The sequence below is a fragment of the Odocoileus virginianus genome, chromosome 1, assembly GCF_023699985.2.
Source record: "Odocoileus virginianus isolate 20LAN1187 ecotype Illinois chromosome 1, Ovbor_1.2, whole genome shotgun sequence".
NCBI classification, from domain to species: Eukaryota; Metazoa; Chordata; class Mammalia; order Artiodactyla; family Cervidae; genus Odocoileus; species Odocoileus virginianus.
Genome location: NC_069674.1, coordinates 31,106,409 through 31,127,286, shown reverse-complemented (window position 1 = coordinate 31,127,286; position 20,878 = coordinate 31,106,409). Strand labels below are relative to the sequence as shown.

At 37.7% G+C, this 20,878-nt stretch overlaps 1 protein-coding gene across 4 annotated transcripts in view; it reads left to right on the top strand.

The window, feature by feature from the left end:
- Positions 1-20,878, top strand: part of PTPRZ1 (protein tyrosine phosphatase receptor type Z1) — a 195,400-nt gene that overhangs the window by 95,649 nt on the left and 78,873 nt on the right. For all 4 annotated transcript variants that reach the window (XM_020892535.2, XM_070466368.1, XM_070466384.1 and 1 more), the window contains exons 3-6: positions 11,563-11,742; positions 13,916-14,067; positions 17,482-17,577; positions 18,387-18,453. In XM_020892535.2, coding sequence (XP_020748194.2) covers positions 11,563-11,742; positions 13,916-14,067; positions 17,482-17,577; positions 18,387-18,453 — 495 coding nt within the window. The remainder of the gene's footprint in view (positions 1-11,562; positions 11,743-13,915; positions 14,068-17,481; positions 17,578-18,386; positions 18,454-20,878) is intronic.

The window sequence follows — 20,878 nt, the reverse complement described above, 5'->3', positions numbered from 1 at the left end:
TGGCAATTTGATCTCTGGTTCCTCTGCCTTTTCTAAAACCAGCTTGAACATTTGGAAGTTCATGGTTCACGTATTGCTGAAGCCTGGCTTGGAGAATTTTGAGCATTACTTTGCTAGTTTTTGAGATGAGTGCAATTGTGTTGTCGTTTGAACATCCTTTGGCGTTGCCTTTCTTTGGGATTGGAATGAAAACTGACCTTTTCCAGTCCTGTGGCCACTGCTGAGTTTTCCAAATTTGCTGACATATTGAGTGCAGCACTTTCACAGCATCATCTTGGATTTAAAATAGCTCAACTGGAATTCCATCACCTCCACTAGCTTTGTTCGTAGTGGTGCTTCCTAAGCCCCCTTGACTTCACATTCCAGGATGTTTGGCTCTAGGTGAGTGATCACACCATCGTGATTATCTGGGTCATGAAGATGTTTTTTGTACAGTTCTTCTGTGTATTCTTGCCACCTCTTCTTAATATCTTCTGCTTCTGTTAGTTCCCTACCATCTGTCCTTGTTGAGCCCATCTTTGCATGAAATGTTCCCTTGGTATCTCTAATTTTCTTGAAGAGATCGCTAGTCTTTCCCATTCTATTGTTTTCCTCTATTTCTTTGCAGTGATCATTGAGGAAGGCTTTCTTATCTCTCCTTTATATTCTTTGGAACTCTGCATTCAAATGGGTATATCTTTCCTTTTCTCCTTTGCTTTTCACTTCTCTTCTAAAAAAGAAAAAGTCATAAAATTTTAGACAGTAACTTGGAAGTAAATTTCTAATCACTACCTCTATTTATTTATACTGAACTTTAGCAGATAATCTTCTTTGATATCATAGTTCTTAAGGAAATCTTGTGCTAGCCTTTTCCTGTACAAATTGATAACTACCTTCCCTGACATTTGTAACCCTCTGTCAGTTGGATGTATCTGCCAGGCTTGCAAAGCTTCTCTGCTGCCCTAATGTCAGCATCCCATTAGGGCAGATAATAATGGAAAATGCCATCTTGACTAAACAACATGTCATGCTGAAATTGTTTGCATTTTATCTGCTTTCAGCACATTTTTAATAGCAACCATAATTTATATTTGCCAACTGCTTTGATCTCTCTAGCTCCGGAAACCTCTCTTTAACCAAAACCATAAGCTGGCATGCCGATTTGTGCTTATAAAAATACATTCTTGTTCTTGTTCTCAACGTGGAAAGTTACCTCAGACATCTTTCTTCCTTTGCATTCAAACCATGTGAAGACATTTACTGGTGTGACACTGATTACTCAGTGACTGTCACTCAGTACTTCGGGAGTTTATTCTCTTATCTTTGAGGAAGCCCGCTTTCTAAAGCAGCTGATTGTGTCATCTGAAAAGTGTTTAAAGACCTAAATATATTTATCCATTTTGCTGTAGTACAGTTATGTGCTATAGTATTATTGAAAGTAACACTGATTTACTTCATTTCCGTATTTACATAAACTGAAATTTGAATCTGTGACATCTCACTGCTGATAGTTTTGTGCTATCTCAGTGACTTATACATTTAGCTTTTGGTGTATTTGTTAGTACCTATGAAGCAAGTTCAGTGTACTTTATAAAGCTTTGATTTACGGCATATGGAATCTTGAGAGAAGTTTATTCAAAGCAGTTACTTGCATTAATGCCACAATCATTACTGTAGTCTACATTTTAATATTACATTTATATTTGCCTCTTCATAATATTTTACATGTAAATATGTACAAACACAACTGTTTTCTTACATCAAAACCTGACTAGACAAGAAATCCATTAATATTAAAAGCAGTATATGTTTTTCTTAACAATATCTTGATTTTTAAAGAATCAGTTCCAAGTCTTCTGTTATTCAAATCTTGTTAAATATCAGGAATTTATGGTAACCTTGAAAAGAAATAAACATTGGGATTTTAAATCATGTTTATATGAATTTCAGTGGATCTTTGCTGAATGCCTTATATACTATATTTTAATTATTTTATTCATTTTCCTGATACTGGAAGGTTAGACTTAAGGATCATGTGAAAAAGAGGGGAACAATGATTTTTTTTCTTTGATTTTCATTTTTATCATTTTCTCACTTTTCAAATATTAAAAATCTGCATTGGCATTTTACTCACCCTTCTTTATTTTAAACTCTAGTTTTCCCCAGTTGATATTTTTATGTTGGAGACTGATGGAGTAATAAATACTTCCCTACACAGAATGATTTTTAAAATGTGTTCCTATTTACAAGGTATGTAGTTCAAAGATATTGAAGTACAGGTAGCTGTAGATATTTTATTGAACTATTTGTTCATTCAGGAAATATTTATTTAGGCCTTAAGTGCCAGGTTCTAAGAAAGGTGCTGTGAAATTACAGTATGAGCAAGAAACAGAAACATACTCTATTCCAAATAGATACAGGCTATCTCAGCCATTCAGGCTTCTACAACAAAATACCATAGACTGGTGGCTTATAAACAGTAGAAGTTGATTTGTCACAGTTCTTTTTTTTTTTTTTTCCATTTATTTTTATTAGTTGGAGGCTAATTACTTTACATCATTACAGTAGTTTTTGTCATACATTGAAATGAATTAGCCATGGATTTACATGTATTCCCCATCCCAGTCCCCCCTCCCACCTCCCGCTCCACCCGATCCCTCTGGGTCTTCCCAGTGCACCAGGCCCGAGCACTTGTCTCATGCATCCAACCTGGGCTGGTGATCTGTTTCACCCTAGATAATATGCATGTTTCAATGCTGTTCTCTTGAAACATCCCACCCTCGCCTTCTCCCAGAGTCCACAAGACTGTTCTATACATCTGAGTCTCTTTTTCTGTTTTGCATATAGGGTTATCGTTACCATCTTTCTAAATTCCGTATATATGTGTTAGTATACTGTAATGGTCTTTATCTTTCTGCTTACTTCGCTCTGTATAATGGGCTCCAGTTTCATCCATCTCATTAGAACTGATTCAAATGAATTCTTTTTAATGGCTGAGTAATATTCCATGGTGTATATGTACCACAGCTTCCTCATCCATTCGTCTGCTGATGGGCATCTAGGTTGCTTCCATGACCTGGCTATTATAAACAGTGCTGCGATGAACATTGGGGTGCACGTGTCTCTTTCAGATCTGGTTTCCTTGGTGTGTATGCCAAGAAGTGGGACTGCTGGGTCATATGGCAGTTCTATTTCCAGCTTTTTAAGAAATCTCCACACTGTTTTCCATAGTGGCTGTACTAATTTGCATTCCCACCAACAATGTAAGAGGGTTCCCTTTTCTCCACACCCTCTCCAGCATTTATTGCTTGTAGACTTTTGGATAGCAGCCATCCTGACTGGCGTATAATGGTACCTCACAGTTCTGAAGAACTGGAAGTCTAAGATCAAGGCACCAGCAGACTTTATATCTAGTGAGGGCTGCTTCTTAGATCACTGTTTTTTCACTGTAACCTCACATTTAGAAGGGGTGAGGGATCTCTCTGGGTCTCTTTAATAAGGGCACTAATCCTGGATGTCAGCCAGAGCCCTTATGACCTAATCACCTCCTTAGGGCCCCACCTTCAGATGCTGTCACGTGGGGATTAGGATTCTAACATAAGAATTTTGGAGGTACTTACACATTCAGTCCATTGCACTGGGATTGGGCTTTCCTGGTTTCTCAGACATAGAGTCTGCCTGCAATGCTGGAGACCTGGGTTCAATCCCTGGACCAGGAAGATCCCTTGGAGAAGGAAATGGCAATCCATTCTGGTATTCTCGCCTGGAAAATTCCATGGACGGGGGAGCCTGGCGGGCTACACGTCCATGGGGTCGCAAAGAGCTGGGCATGACTGAGCAACTAACTTTATCAAATCAGATGGAGACACGTAGAAGATGCCAGTGGAAGTGTCCACATATTATGCAGCCCACCTCTTCCTGCTCATTCTGCATTCCTGCCAGTTCGACCTCTCTGATGAGGCAGAAGTGAGCTCCTTGGCGTTCCAAAGCCTCAGTGCCTCCCACTGGCCTCTGACTACATCTGATCACAGCCTGCCTTTCCGTCTCCCTCGGTAGAAAGAGAGGCATTCACTCCCTGCTCACTTCTCTCTGAGCATTGCCTGCACTTTTCTCCCACAGTGAGTTTGCTCAGGCTCATCACCCAACCAGACATGCTCTCAGTGCCCCATGCCTTCTGGATTCTGTCCATCCCTCAAAACCTGCTTTGATAACCATGTTTACCTTCTTTCATCCCATCTACTCCTTTATGCACTTGTCTTATTTTTTATTTAACACACTCCCACCCTTCTGGAATGCAAAAATAAACAAGGATCAAACAAACTTGAACTCATGCATATTTCCTACAGAGCCTACAATTGCTTTCCATTCTGCTTGGAATCAAGAGTGCACAGGATATAAATACTGGATATATTCGCTTGGTGTTCAAACTTTATTGTCCAAGCACTTAATCTGTGTCTACCGTGTGCCAGACAGAGTTTGGCAATAAGATATAGATGTAATAGTTAAGTTGACAAACAACATACAGTCTGTGAAGTGCTCCAATAGAGGTGAGTGCAGGAAATTCATAGGGGTGGTACTAATTCAGGTGAGTCAATAAATGCATGAAAGAATGGATGACTATGTGAATGAATAATTTAATTCTCCAGAGCTGTCATTTAGTAGTCTGCAATCCTCCTGATGGGTAAATCACCTTGCTAATCTTCTGCTGCAATGACAATGCATATCCTAATTTCTTCCTTCACAACATTTGTTGATAACACTCAAGTGATACAGTATAGTTCTAATGAATTCTGTATACCTGCTTTCTTGGATACATCATCCTGGCTTTAATTACTACATGGACTGTGGTCTCCAACTGCAAAATTAACAACATTAATTTGGGACTTTTAAAAATAATATTTAAGCATAGGGTTAAATATTGCTTCATTATCAAAGCAGCTAACATGTATTTAATGCTTCTTTGATTTATATTTCATCCTTGTGCACAATTTTAACACAGTTAAAATCTGAAACATCCTTTTTTCAGAGTCCATTGCAAAAAGAATATCAAGGTCTTATATTTTTGGACTTTTTCTGTTTTACAGCCTTTTCACTGAAAAATTTCTTTTCCCTATTCTAGCTCTTTTGTCTTTTAATCACAGAAATTAAGGAGGCTTCCAGAACCTATGCTATAGTTGGCATGATGAGCTAGTAGATGATTTAAATTGAGTCCATACTCAGTATGGTCATTTGGTGCACTTCAAACGTAATCCAGTGACTCAGGATCATATACTGTCAGACAGCGCACAGTTTGGACATCAGATCTTTCTTGGGAGATTCTTTAGCAGAAGTTTAGTGGGGACTGCTCAACAAAATTGTCATATGACAGACAGGTAGATGTGGCCTGCTGTTGAATTTAGAAATGATCTTTAGTTGGTCAGTTTTCTTTCTTTCTTTTTTCTTATTGTCATCCTATGTTAGACCCCTGTGAGCTCAGACTAATAAAACAAAAGACATTTAACATTTTTTTGTCTGATTCAGTCATTCAACAAACATTTATTGAATGCCTACCATGTGCCAGGCTTTTCTCTAGATGCTAGATTGTGGAAACAAATAAATAAATATAGTAAGTATCTTGTGCTGTGCTGTTGCTTCAGTCATGTCTGACTCTTTGTGACCCCATGAACTATTATAGCCCATCAAACTCCTCTGTCCATGGGTTTCTCCAGGCAAGAATACTGGAGTGTGTTGCCATGCCTTTCTCCCGGCAATCTTCCCCACCCGGGGATCGAACCCACATCTCTTATGTCTTCTGCATTGGCAGACAGATTCTTTACCACTCGAAACCTGCTGCTGCTAAGTCACTTCAGTTGTGTCCGACTCTGTGCAACCCCATAGACGGCAGCCCACCAGGCTCCCCCGTCCCTGGGATCATTCAGGCAAGAACACTGGAGTGGGTTGCCATTTCCTTCTCCAATGCATGAAAGTGAAAAGTGAAAGTGAAATCGCTCAGTCGTGTCCAACTCTTCGCGACCCCATGGACCGCAGCCTACCAGGCTCCTCCATCCATGGGACTTTCCAGGCAAGAGTACTGGAGTGGGGTGCCATTGCCTTCTCCATAGCACAACCTAGGAAGCCCCAATTACTAACTTAGGAGAATAAAAATAAAATAAGGAGAAGTGATTGAGAATTGCTGAGGAAGGGAAGTGTATTTTATACAGATTGTTCAGAGAAAGCCTCTCTCTAAAGAGATACATTTGGGCAGAGACCTGATCAAAAGAAGCCTTGCGGACAAATGGGGCAGAAGATTCCAGAAAGAGTGAGTGGCAGCAAGTGGCAAGCCCTGAGGCTTCTCATGCTTAAGGAACAGAAAAGGAGTCAATGTGGCTGGAATAGAAAGTCATCACCACAGAGTGGCAGAAAATGAGATCCGAGTGGATGTGACTGGTGACATCATACAGGGTCTGTCAGCCCTGGGAAAGAGTCTGTATATTATATGCTAATTTGAAAAGGCATTGGAAGGACCTAAGTCAAGGAGTTATGCATAATCTAATATGTGTTTTAAAAGATGACTAGCTACAGATTGCATTACTTTTTTTTATGCCACACAGTGAATTACAACAAATTTAGTAGCTTAACCTGTTTGTATTATCTCGTGGTAGACATGGGTCACTTTATTGTTGTTTAGTTGCTAAGTCATGTCCGACTCTTTGAGACCCCATGGACTGCAGCATACCAGGATTCCTTGTCCTTCACTGTCTCCCAGAGTTTGCTCAAACTCATGCCCATTGAGTCTATGATGCCATCCGACCATCTCATCCTCTGTTGTCCCCCTTCTCCTCCTACCTTCAATCTTTCCCAGCATCAGGGTCTTTTTCCAGTGAGTCAGCTCTTCTCATCAGCTGGCCAAAGTATTGGAGCTTCAGCTTCAGCTTTAGTCCTTCCAGTGAATATTCAGGACTGATCTTTAAGATTGATTGATTTGATCTCCTTTTTGTCCAGGGGACTCTTAAGAGTATTCTTCACCACCACAGTTTGAAAACCTCAATTCTTCAGTATTTAGCCTTCTTTATGGTCCATCTCTCACATCCATACATGACTACTGGATATGTCTAAGTCATTGTTTGTCAGAATTTAATGTGTATAAGAATCTCCTGCAGATTGTGTTAAAATGTAGATTCTGACTTGGTGAGGCTGCACTGGAGACCTGACTCTCCTAACGATCTCCTAGTTGATGGCGATGCGGCTGTGGAACAGCAAGACTTACAGGCCAGGAATGAGGGTAGCTTGGACTTGGGCGCTAACAGTGGAGATGAGAAATGACCTATAAGGAAATATTCTGAAGGTAGAACCCAAAGGGCTTACTGAGGAGGAAACAGAGGCACTAGGGTGACTTCTATGTTTAGGAATGACAGTGAAAGTAGGAGGCACTTGTAGGGCAGAAATCAAGTGTTCAGTTTTGGATGTGCTAAGTTAGAATCCACATAAAGATGAGCACAGAATATTATGGACAAAACAGGTTATAAATCATATTCAGTGTTACTAGAGACTTAAAATTGTGTGTTTCTATGCATCACAACTATAAGATTCTTCCTAAGTGTGCTCAGAATTTATTGTACTGTTTTTAAAAATTAAAGCAATAGGAAGGGCTTTATTGATTCCTACTGCAGTTTCTCTGTCTTGTTTCTCTTACAATGACATGAGTAAAACAAGCAATGCTTTCTTGTCTCCATGCCAATGTTCTTTACAGTGAAATTAACATAGTATTATTACTCAATTCTTTAAAGCTGTTCCTAGAAGCCAAACTGTGCATCACTATGCATATTTAAAGCATATTATATTCAAGCAATCTCTAAACTTAGAGCTAAGATTTTAAAACAGAATAAGTTTTCAGCACCTATTACTGATTCTGGTGAATGCCTCACTAGGAGATGAATTGCCTAATTTTTCCAGGCTATGCAGGCAGTTCCATGGTGTGATTAATTATTATTTCTTTCCTGGGTTAAATTATGCAAAATGAGCTTTAGCACACTATGACAGCTTGCATGAAAGTCATCCTCACTGATTCCCTTATCCCAAAAAGATGGTATAGACTAGAGTTGTATGGATGGTATGTTTTCTTATAATTTCTCTGAATATCAATCATTTAAAATCTTGGCCTTGCCCGTACTCATGTTCAAAAAGAAAATCATTTGAAAGGAAGAAGCTGAAAATGGCGCTGCTACCTGCTCTTTCATGGAATGGCTGTAGAAATGCTAGAGTTTAGCCAGAGAAGAGGTTGAGACTTGGACCACAACATTTCATGTATTTTAATAAATGAACATTAAATAAGACATACCCATTCTTAGCACTGCATGGATACTTAGCTCAGTTGATATCCAGTGAGGTAAGGTTATGAGAGATGGTTTATGGCTTCAGGTAGTGTCGAAATAAAGGCATTACAGGGCAATTTTGGTTGAGAGGACTGTTCATTCTGTGGAACAGATGAAAATTTACTTTATGGTAAACAAAATTCTGGAAAGCCCTGTTTTATTTGTCTTCTTGGTAAACAATAAAATCTGTTAAGTTTTATGACCAGAAAAAAAGAAGAGAGAGAAGGAAAAGAAAGAGAGATTTCAAAGATAGCCAAGATGATTATGTTTTTATAAATAAGACCCTGAGCAGGTGGAAATTTGGGCTTCCCTGGTGGCTCAGATGGTAAAGAATCTGCCTGCAATGCAGGAGATCTGGGTTTGACCCCTGGGTTGGGAAGATCTCCTGGAGAAGGGAATGACTATCTACTCCAGTATTCTTGCCTGGAGAATTTCATGGACAGAGGAGCCTGGTGGGCTACAGTTCATGGGATTGCAGAGTCGGACACAACTGAGTGATTAATACACAACACACACACGGATGGAAATTAAGCCAAATCAGTCAATGGCTGGGATGATACACAGTCTACAGCCTCCCACCTTCCCCCCGTGGAGAGTGCTAAGGAAGTCAGATCAGAATCTAACTCCTATCAATTGGACATGTTTTAATCTGGAACCCTGGGCAGGGACTAACATCCAATAAGACAAATTGATTTTCTGTGGATTTGTAAGAGTGTGATGGCTAAACAACGGTCTTGTTGACCCCTTCTCTTGTTCTTATGGTGTACCATATTAAAACCCAGAATCTAAATCTAGGAATCTGGTTGTTTCTCAGTATCAGAGAGGGATTGTTCCAAGATTCCTTCAGATACCAAAATTTGTGGATGTGCAAGTCTCTTATATAAAATGGTGTGCTATTTTCATATCACTTATATACATGCTTCTGTAGCCTTCAGATCATCTCTAGATTATTTATAATAGCTAATACAATGTGGCTCACATTGTACAGGAGACAGGGATCAAGACCATCCTCAAGAAAAAGAAAGGCAAAAAAAAAAAAAAATGGCTCTCTGAGGAGGCCTTACAAATAGCTGTGAAAAGAAGAGAAGCAAAAAAAAAAAAAAAAAGGAGAAAAGGAAAGATATACCCATTTGAATGCAGAGTTCCCAAGAATAGCAAGGAGAGATAAGAAAGCCTTCCTCAATGATCACTACAAAGAAATAGAGGAAAACAATAGAATGGGAAAGACTAGAGATCTCTTCAAGAAAATTAGAGATACCAAGGGAACATTTCATGCAAAGATGGGCTCAATAAAAGATAGAATGGTAGGGAACTAACAGAAGCAGAAGATATCAAGAAGAGGTGGCAAGAATACACAGAAGAACTGTACAAAAAACATCTTCATGACCCAGATAATCACGATGGTGTGATCACTCACCTAGAGCCAGACATCCTGGAATGTGAAGTCAAGTGGGCCTTTGGAAGCATCACTAAAAACAAAGCTAGTGGAGGTGATGGAATTCCAGTTGAGCTATTTCAAGTCCTAAAAGATGATGCTGTGAAAGTGCTGCACTCAATATGCCAGCAAATTTGGAAAACTCAGCAGTGGCCACAGGACTGGAAAAGGTCAGTTTTCATTCCAATCCCAAAGAAAGGCAATGCCAAAGGATGTTCAGATGACCACACAATTGCACTCATCTCACACACTAGTAAAGTAATGCTCAAAATTCTCCAAACCAGGCTTCAGCAATACGTGAACCGTGAACTTCCAATTGTTCAAACTGGTTTTAGAAAAGGCAGAGGAACCAGAGATCAAATTGCCAGCATCCGCTGGGTCACTGAAAAAGCAAGAGAGTTCCAAAACAACATCTATTTCTGCTTTATTGACTATGCCAAAGCCTTTGACTATGTGGATCACAACAAACTGTGGAAGATTCTGAAAGAGATGGGAATACCAGACCACCTGACCTGCCTCTTGAGAAATCTGTATGCAGGTCAGGAAGCACAGTTAGAACTGGACATGGAACAACAGACTGGTTCCAAATAGGGAAAGGTGTATGTCAAGGCTGTATCTTGTCACCCTGCTTATTTAACTTATATGCAGAGTATATCATGAGAAATGCTGGGCTGGGAGAAGCACAGCTGGGATGAAGACTGCTGGGAGAAATATCAATAACGTCAGATATGCAGGTGACACCACCCTTATGGCAGAAAGCGAAGAACTAAAGAACCTCTTGATGAAAGTGAAAGATGAAAGTGAAAACTTTGGCTTAAAGCTCAACATTCAGAAAACTAAGATCATGGCATCTGGTCCTTTCACTTCATGGTAAATAGATGGGGAAACAGTGGAAACAGTGGCAGACTTTATTTTTGGGGGCCCCAAAATCACTGCAAATGGTGACTGCAGCCATGAAATTAATAGACGCTAACTCCTTGAAAGGAAAGTTATGGCCAACCCAGACAGCATATTACAAAGCAGAGACATTACTTTGTCAGCAAAGGTCCATCTAGTCAAGGCTATGGTTTTTCCAGTAGTCATATATGGATGTGAGAGTTGAAATATAAAGAAAGCTGAGCACAGAAAATTGATGCTTTTGAACTGTGGTGTTTGAGAAGATTCTTGAGATTCCCTTGGACTGCAAGGAGATCCAACCAGTCCATCCTAAAGGAGATCAGTCCTGAGTGTTCATTGGAAGGACTGATGTTGAAGCTGAAACTCCAATACTTTGGCCAGCTGATGTGAAAAACTGACTCATTTGAAAAGACCCTGATGCTGGGAAAGATTGAGGGCAGGAGAAGAAGGGGACGACAGAGGATGAGATGGTTGGATGGCATCACTGACTCAATGGACATGAGTTTGAGTAAACTGCGAGAGTTGGTGATGGACAGGGAGGCCTGGCGTGCTGCAGTCCATGGGGTCACAATGAATCGGACAGGACTGAGGGCCTGAACTGAACTGAACATAATGTAAATGCTGTGTAAATAGTTATCAGTACTTGGCAAATTAAAGTTTCCTTGGAACATTCTGGAGTTTCTTCCCAAATATTTTTGCTCTGAAGTTTGTTGAATTTGCAGTTGTGAAACCCGTGAATACAGAGGACCAATTGTAATCGTTCTTAAGAATTGGTTTAAAGATGTCTCAGTTTTTCCCAACGTTGTGTCTATTTTTATGTAACATTAGCTACTTTATAAACATAAATTTTAGCTTTTGCATAATTATTTAAAAACCAAACTTATTGCTTTTTTCCCTTAGGAGCATTGAATCAAAAAAATTGGGGAAAGAAATATCCAACATGTAATAGCCCCAAACAGTCTCCTATCAATATTGATGAAGATCTTACACAAGTAAATGTGAATCTTAAGAAACTTAAATTTCAGGATTGGGATAAAACATCTTTGGAAAACACATTCATTCATAACACTGGGAAAACAGGTAAAATACTTACATTTTACTTCTGACTTTAATATGTTTATCAGACTTAGAGTATGTTTAGATGATTTCCATTATATTTTTCTTTGAATGATGTAGTATGAACTGGATAGAAACTATAGATACAAGAAATCAAATAGAAAATTGGAAGTTTAGACCTTTTGAAATGTGTACAAAAAATTAAATAACCGAAGTCATAATGTTTTCCCGTAATACAGCAATAAAGATGCCTCCACAGGAAGAGCTGATAAAGATAACATAATATATAGCTAATTAACTTAATAACTCTATCACTGGTTAGTCACTTAGTCAATCAGAATTTCTTTCTCTTGGGCATTTTATTTGATCTTTTCTACTAAGTTGTATGTTATGTTCAATATTTGAATGTGAAAAAAGCAATCTACTATAATTGAATTTTAAGAAAGTATTGGTCCTTCTAGATAGAAAGTTTTAAATTATATACTATAGTTAGGAAGCACTCTCTAATAAAGAATTTTTTTCTTAGTATGCAAAATATAATGTCATAAAAATTCCAGTAAGCAACAAATAGAAGTTTACAAAAGCAAACATTTTTTTCTGATGTTATATTTTAAATGAAATTGTATGTTTATCAACAAGTTATGTAAAAGCAAATATACTCATGGGGGAAAGATTAGCAAAAATATTCACTGTATTAGTAGCTGTGTTGGAGTGATTTTATTGTATGTGATATTTTTCTCTATTTTCCATATTTTGCTAATATAATTGTGTGAATATGGTAATTTAAATCCTGTGAAGGTAGGAATTTTTCTGGATCAGTGCGTGACAAATAATAAGCACTCAATAAGAATTTGTTGAATGAATAATTTTATATGTTGCAAGAGGCCTGGTGTGCTGCGGTTCATGGGGTCGCAAAGAGTCGGACATGACTGAGCGACTGAACTGATAATGTATTATTAATTAAATATATAATAGTACATTGTCCTAAATGTTAGACATTTTAATTACCAGTTTTAGTGGATGTTACAGAGAAGTAAAGCATGCAGTCTCTGCTTCATTTTTCTTAGTGGATTGTGGTCGAGCACTTGATCTTTAGAGCCACACTTTCTAGGTTTAATTCTGGCCATTTAAAGCACAGTGTGGAACCTTGAGCAGATTCCTTAACCTTGCTGTGACCAATTTCCTTATCTTGTAAAATAGGGATTGTAATGGTATCATCTTCCATTGTGTGGAATCAAATATTTAATACCTGTAAAGTAATGTACTGCCTGTCATGTTGTAAGTGATGAATGTTGATCATTATTGTTGTTGTTTGTTGTTATTGTTATTATTCATGAAAATGTATATCTCGAACTAGCTGGTGTCTGCTGAAAAAAAAACCAAAACGCAGCCTAGAGATTAATTATGTTTTACTCAGAAGTCTTTACACTGCTCAGTATGTTGGATTCAGTTCCAAATGCCAAAAGTGATTTCTGCCTAATGAAACAAAGACTATTTAAATCTGACTGAGAGACGTTGAAATCATGCATTAAACTCTCAAGAGAATCGTTAATCCCCAGATGACTCCTAAAATACAGATAGTAGATGGTATCTGCTACGGATCTCAAATAGAGTTTAAGATTCTGAGACTTGCCAGCGAGGGTTCAAACATGAGATGGCTAAAACCCCTTCAAAAGGAAAAGGTCTCCCGCCTTCCTTGCCACAGTCTAGGACAGAAATTCTGAAGCTTGATGAAGCCTGGGGTGATGCTTGGAAACATGAGATGGGACAAAAGCAGCAGCAGCTTGATAAGGAATAGAAACAGGAACATGAGAAGGTTGGAGAAAAGACCTTTCCTTTCCAATCTTCTGTTCCTTCTCCCTTTAACTGTCCCCTCACCCCCATGTGAGGCATTAGGGGAGCAGGGTTTTGGACACCAAACAAGATGTAGGATAGCAAACAGATGAGTAGGTGAACGACCTGTCTCTTGCTTTAAGTGTTGTATGGCAGTTAAGGTCTTGGATTTATTTTACATTTGTGGCAATAGGATACATTAAGTATATTATGCAGTTACAAGTTCAGCTTTCAAAATTGTAGCTTATTTTTTAAATTTATCAAATAAATTATGTTCTTAATATACCTTAATAGAAGAAAATTTAAGTTTTTAATTTTGATTTTCAGAAACTTAGATGTCAATTTATTGTTTTTTTTTTTCAAGTGGAAATTAATCTCACTAATGACTACCGTCTCAGTGGAGGGGTTTCAGAAACAGTGTTCAAAGCAAGCAAGATAGCCTTTCACTGGGGAAAATGCAATATGTCATCTGATGGATCAGAACATAGTTTAGAAGGGCAAAAATTTCCACTAGAGGTAAGTCAGTAGTCCCACTAGTTACTATTTCATTTTCTAAGTCACTGGGATTTCATTTAACATATAATTTGATTACTTTGAAATGTAACATTGTAATTTATACAGTTATATTTTGTTTACTTGGTTAATATCTGCATTTCTCTCTGGTCTGAGCTGTATAAGATCTACAGTTGATTTTCCACTTTCTAGTAATGCTGTCACATTATATTATAGATGATTAGTAAATATTGATGAGTGAATGATTGAATGAAATTCTTCCCATAGCCCATTAGGGAAAAAAGGGGGAAACTTCATCAACATCCTAAAAAACCAAGAAACTTCAAATTAAAGTGATAAATGTTTCAAATTTAAAATCGGCAAATAAATATAATGCATAGTAATATACAATGAAATATGTGAACACTTTCACACACGTCTGGAGAAGGTATAAATTGGTAAGACTTTCTGGGAGTGCTTGAATGAACAAATGCTTGAAAGAATAATCATTTCACTTGTTCTTATCAATAACTTTAGATGTTTTATTCTCAATACTTACATTTCAATTTATAGCAATTTAGTCTAAAGAATAATTAAGGACATACTCAAAAATTTGGAGGCAAAGACTTATTTACAACAATAAAAGTTGAAACAAAAGGAAATGATTACATTACAATGGATTATTATAGAGCTTGTAAAAATCCTGTTTTAGAATGATTTATTTAACAGAAAAGGTTCATCATAAGCTGTGAATGCTTCTAAAAAGCAGAAGGTAAAATAGTATACACAGTGTTATTCTAAATTTTGTAAAGCATAAAACTAATTAATGGCAGAGAGAGAGTACAGTCTGAGTCAAACTGACAAGGCTTGAATATTGACTTCACATTTAGTTAGTAGTTATATGACATGACATTGTATGAATTATTTAATTTCCCTAAGCTTCTGTTTCTCATCTGTGAAATTGACGTCTAATAGTAGTAACACTTCTCTATAAAGTTATTAGGAGGATTAAATAAAAGGTTGAATTATTGCTATTGTAAAAATAATTGAAGGAAACCAAGAAAACATTAATTGTAATTTTCTCTGGGTGATAGCATTATTACGTTTTCTCCTTTAAAATTCCCATACTTTCTAGAGCGCCTGTGTTAAAGTTGTATTTTTACTTTTATAATTCAAAGCAGTTATTGATAATAAATTCAAATATGTGGCTTATAATTTCTTAAGTATTCTTAAAGAAACGTATATTTATCAAATTTTGTCTGTCAGAAATAGGAAAATCAACTCATTAAGCAGGTAACATTCTCAGTTCTAAGAGTTTAGCTCTCTCACAGTACTCCTTAGAATAAAGGTAAAATCAAGAAAAACCTAAAAATAACACAAACCATGATTCAGTAAAATAAATTGTACAGAATCTGTGTACTGAACCTCATTTATTTTTCTTATTTAGAAGCCCCTCAAATCATCTCTCAGAGATGTCATTTGTTTGTTGTTTCTTTTTATTTAATTTTTAAACATTAATGGGTTTTATTTTATTTATTTACTTATATATTTTTGTTCTTTTTTTGCCAAACCATGTGCTTTGCAGAATCTTGGTTCTTCAGCTGGGGATCAAACTGAAGCCCACAGCAGTGAAAGCCCTGAATCCTAATCATTGAACCATCAGGGAACTCCCTGTTGTTTATTTTTTTAAAACAATCACCATATAATTGTGCAAGCAGGAGCAACTATACTCCAAGAAAAAATAAAAAATAATAAATTGTCTCTCCAGATTTTTGGTTTCTTGAGTTGCGCTAAATTAAGTGATGGAAGTTTATTGAATAGGTCATTCTCTAATAAAATGATTTACTGAAACATTAAAAAATAATTGTGCAAGCGGAGAAACTAGAGGGTATGCTTGATTTGCGGTTTTTTTCTGGCCTTTCACATCCTATAACCACCTCCTCAGTTCTGCCCCTAAATGATGTGGGAGGTCAGAAAAAGGTTCCAATCATCTTAGTCTCTTACTTGGATGTGTAAGTCCCTCCAGTCTTAATCCCTTGCACTGCCCCCTCTAACCCTTAGCCCTGCCCCCCCATCAAGGACTTTCTATTGCCCTCCAGCCCAGACTGCTGGGGCTGCCTCACACTCCTTCTTGCTGTGACCCCTGCCCGCTTCTCCAGTCTCATATCTCTCTCCTCTTCTCATAGGTGCTCAGCTGAAATCCTAACACGCTTTCACTTTCCCACACTTCTCATACTTTCGTGCCTGTAGGCTTTTCCTAGCTGGACCATCTGACCTGAACACCCATTTTTCTCTTCTGCCTTCTCATTTGCCAGCTTTAAAATCATTCATGCTTCAGGGTGGCTGAAAGGTTTTGGTGACCACCCAAGACAGGAGTCACTGCTTTCTTCTGCTGCACACCCAACTATTTCTCTGATCACAGCCCTCACTTTACGTTCAGCATCTCTGAGGGTTCTGTTCTTCCCTTAGTTCATCTCCAAACTACCTGAGTTATCTAATTTCCAAGCCTGTGACACGAGGAACATCAACCTATCAGAGAGCGAAGACTATCATAGATGTATGGACTTCAAGTAGAAATTGACAAGGTGGCTCAGATAGTAAAGACTCTGCCTGCAGTGTGGGAGACCTGGGTTCGATCCTTGTGTCAGGAAGATCCCTAGAGAAGGACATGGCTACCCACTTCAGTATTCTTGCCTGGGGAATTTCACAGACAGAGGAGCCTGGTGAACCCGTGGGAGCCCATGGGATCACAGGGTCAGACATGACTGAGCGACTAACACAGACACATAACCTCACAGCAGGAGGAGAGACTTGAAATAAGGAATTTAGGTATTTTTTAGGTAGAAGCAGAGATTCCTTGAGGGTTTCACTCTTAGTAGAGCTCAAGACAGTAATATCCAAAACTGGTAACTCAGACCATCAAGTAAGTCACGTCCATTCAAGGAAGATTGAAACCATATTTGAAAGAATTCCATCAAAATAGTTAAAATAGCATCTGATTATTTATTATATTTGGAAATTCCCTGATAGTCCAGGGAGTAGGACTTTGTACTTTCACTGCCAAGGATGAAGGTTCAGTCCCTGGTCAGAGAACTAAGATCATGCAAACTGCTCAAAGTACAGCCAAAAAAAAATAGAGTAAAATAAATTTATTACATTTGAAAATTGCTCAATCTCAAAGTGGTACTTTCGGGTCTAGATCTGTCTAACTTTGTATTTTGTTCTTTGTTGAAGGGTAATTGATAGTAAATGTAGCTTTGTATACATGTAATTAATAAAATATTTTGAAAATTTGCAAAATATAGAATTATATCATTTATAAAATGTCTCAAATTGAATTTATTGAACTGACAAATTATTTAATTATTTTATTGTCTTTTTGCTGAAGTTTTTGTGAAGTCTTTGTATGTAATAAAGCCATCAATGTTATGTTTATAGATGCAGATCTACTGCTTTGATGCAGACCGATTTTCAAGTTTTGAAGAAGCAATTAAAGGAAAAGGGAAGTTAAGAGCTTTATCCATTTTATTTGAGGTAATCATATGTATATATATGTATATATATATATTCACATAGGGATTTAGCACTAACTTTTCAATGATGGGGAATATCAAAGCACATTTTTTTTAACAAATAGAAGGACTCACAAGTGGAATGATAACTGGTCATCATTTCAAAGAGAACAGCCTCTTGCCTGGTATGTTTAAAAGGGGACTCTTACTCAAACTTAGAGAACGAACTTATGGTTGCCAGTGGAGGGGTTAGGGGGAGGGGATAGTTAGGGATTTTGGAACGAACATGTACATTCTGCTGTGTTTAAAATGGATAACCAAGGACCTGCCGTGTTGCACATGGAACTCTGCTCTACGTTATGTGGCAGCCTGGGTGGGAGGGGAGTTTGGGGGAGAATGGATACATGTATGTGTATGGCTGAGTCCCTTCACAGTTCACCTGAAGCTATCACAACATTGTTAATGGGCTATACATCAATACAAAATAAAAAGGTTTTTGTTTTTTTATTGCAAAAAAAAAAAGAGGAGCTCTTGTATTCCTTAGGAATGTCACTTCCAACCTCTATACTTGTACACTAGGAGACTTGCCCATTTGCAAAGCATCAGCGTGATACAGCAGCAAATGTGAATAGTAACATTTTAAAATGTTCTTTTCTTAATCAAAAATTGAAGTTATCAGGTGTTTGTTTTATTCATTCTTACTTTGCTGTGGGAAAAAAGTGTGCCTTTAGAGGACATTACTTTGGAATACTTAAAATGGAATTTACTAATCTATACATGAATACCGAGTCAAGTATTTTATACCATTTTTAGAATGTCATTCTTTCACAGGTTGGAATAGAAGAAAATTTGGACTACAAAGCAATTATAGATGGAGTGGAGAGGGTTAGTCGTTTTGGTAAGCTATCTGGAGAAATCTCTTTCTTCCAGATTTACTTTGGATTCATATGAATTTGCAATGTTATTAAAATTACTTGTACCAAAAAATAAGGGAAGATCTTTGTAGAGAGGAGAAATCTCTCACATCTGACCCTTGACCATTTATACATTTATTACTGAAGAACAATTTATCAGAAATTTTTGTCACAGGAAATCATAAAATGTTAATGTAAGTAGGAAGTTGAAGTTTTCCGATTTTATTATTGAAAATAATTTAATCACATTATGCATTTAAATCTATGTTTTTACTCTGTCTCTGCATGTTTCCTCTATAAAAGATTCTAATGTGTAATGTGAAACTAGTTTATTTTATAAAAATTATATTCTAAAGTGAAAAGGGAATTGTTACTCAAGTTCAAATGTATTCTATGGTGGTTTCCTTGGTAAATCCTTTGCTTTACCAATTTAAGAATTTTTGGAAGGCGAATGCTTATACAGAACAAGACACACTGTGCTTTATATTGTTCTGCTTCCTATCTCATAGATCTTGTAATTTGTCACAGCACATGCTTTTGACAACGTTGGCAGGAAACAGAAAACACGTTATTTTTATTAAGCACCCACAAACAGGGTATTAATGTTGTCCTGAGTTATCAATAAAAAGAGGATTATTCCTCTCGGGAAAGCTGCAAAATTTGAAATCAGAAACACAACTCACAACTGATCTTTTTCTTGAAAGCCTAGGATTAGTTCATCTTTGTCAGTTTTATGTGAGAACCTGAATTAACCAATCTTTTCAGAAGTCTGGAATATGTGAACTCCTACAGTGCAGTTTTCTTTTATTATTTTTTTTAAAGGTATAGTCAAACACAGCATCAAGCTGTTAGTTATTTCCTTGCATCTACCCAGATTGTAAAATTTAACACTGAATACCATAAGCCGGCTTCCCTTATAGCTCAGTCGGTAAAGAATCTGCCTTCAATGCAGGAGACTCGGGTTCTATTCCTGGATTAGGAAGATCCCCTGGAGAAGGAAATGGCAACCCACTCCAGTATTCTTGCCTGGAGGATCCCATGGACAGAGGAACCTGGAGGGCTATAGTCTATGGGGTCGGAAGAGTCGGACCGACTTAGCGACTAAACCACCACCACACCATAAGCCACACTTAATTTTTCCCTCATTCAGTCAGAAAGTGGAGTTTATGCAGACTGCAAGAAGGCAACTAGTTTGAAATCCTACACTTAAAATGATGTAAAATGTGAACATGAATATTCCCAAGCTTTGCATCAGGCTGTGGGGACCACAGAAGTGATGCTAACACTAGTTGTTAGTCCTGATTTGTGTAACTGTGACTTACTGTAACTGTAACTTAATTGAGGCCTCTTCAGTGTTTCTGGGGGACTGTAGGAGGGTATAGTATGAGCTTAGGAAATCAGTTTGCTCATGTTCTTGGACTGAACTTTCCTTTTTAATATCTACTGTCTGTAAGCCATTAAGGGGGATACTTCAGAACCTATCACATAATACCTTCCGTGGGAATATGCGTTTCCTAATAGCATCCTGCCTCTGTCCTGGCTGTTAATTCAGGAGCAGAACAAATGGTCCCCTGGGCTGTCTGGAAACACATACTTGTTTGCCCTCTGTTCCCCTCTATCTTCTGTCTCTACCAGTGCCCCAATTTCTTCCATCCTTTTTTTTTTTTACCAAAAAATAAAATCCTCCACGCCTATCAACTCATCTACTTAATATTTCCATATACTTAGCAAGGACACCTAAGCCCATACAACTGGTAAGTGGTAAAGCCAGGATTTAGAACCTGTCTGAACAAAAAGATTGTTCCAGTATACTGTAGAGATTTATATTAGTTCTATATTTCCAAACACATATAAAACACCTGTCAATTTGATTGAAATAGTTGTGAAATGTGATTCGTCCAAACTAAGTAAATTAAGTCCTCCCAGAGTTAAATGTTTCCATTTTGAGAGTTCTTGGATTAAATTTAGTCCTCTTTCAGAGTCTAGAAAGTCCCCCAGTGCCCAGTAAGCAGAAGGCTTCCCAGTATTGGCTGCCAGCCACCGCTGCTGGGAATTTGAAGGCAATGCTAGTCTTTAGACAGTGACTCAGAAACTGCAGCTAAACTCCCAAATCCTGCCACATATTCTTCATATAACATGATTTCCACAAAAACCAACATTTTCCAAACATCCTTCTGATTATAAAATCTGTTTTATCACCGTGTGAGCTGGTGGCTCAGTTCCTGTATTTTTCTCAAGGGACAAGCCCATCTTTTCCCTACTCTATGTTAGGCATTGCTCTCACATGGAGTGGTGAGAAATAGTGTATATAGCAATACAAAGATAACAATATAAAGATAATGCATTAATCTTCGCCAAACAGAGTCCACGCACATGCACACAAAGATTGTTAATTGGAATCTTTCACGT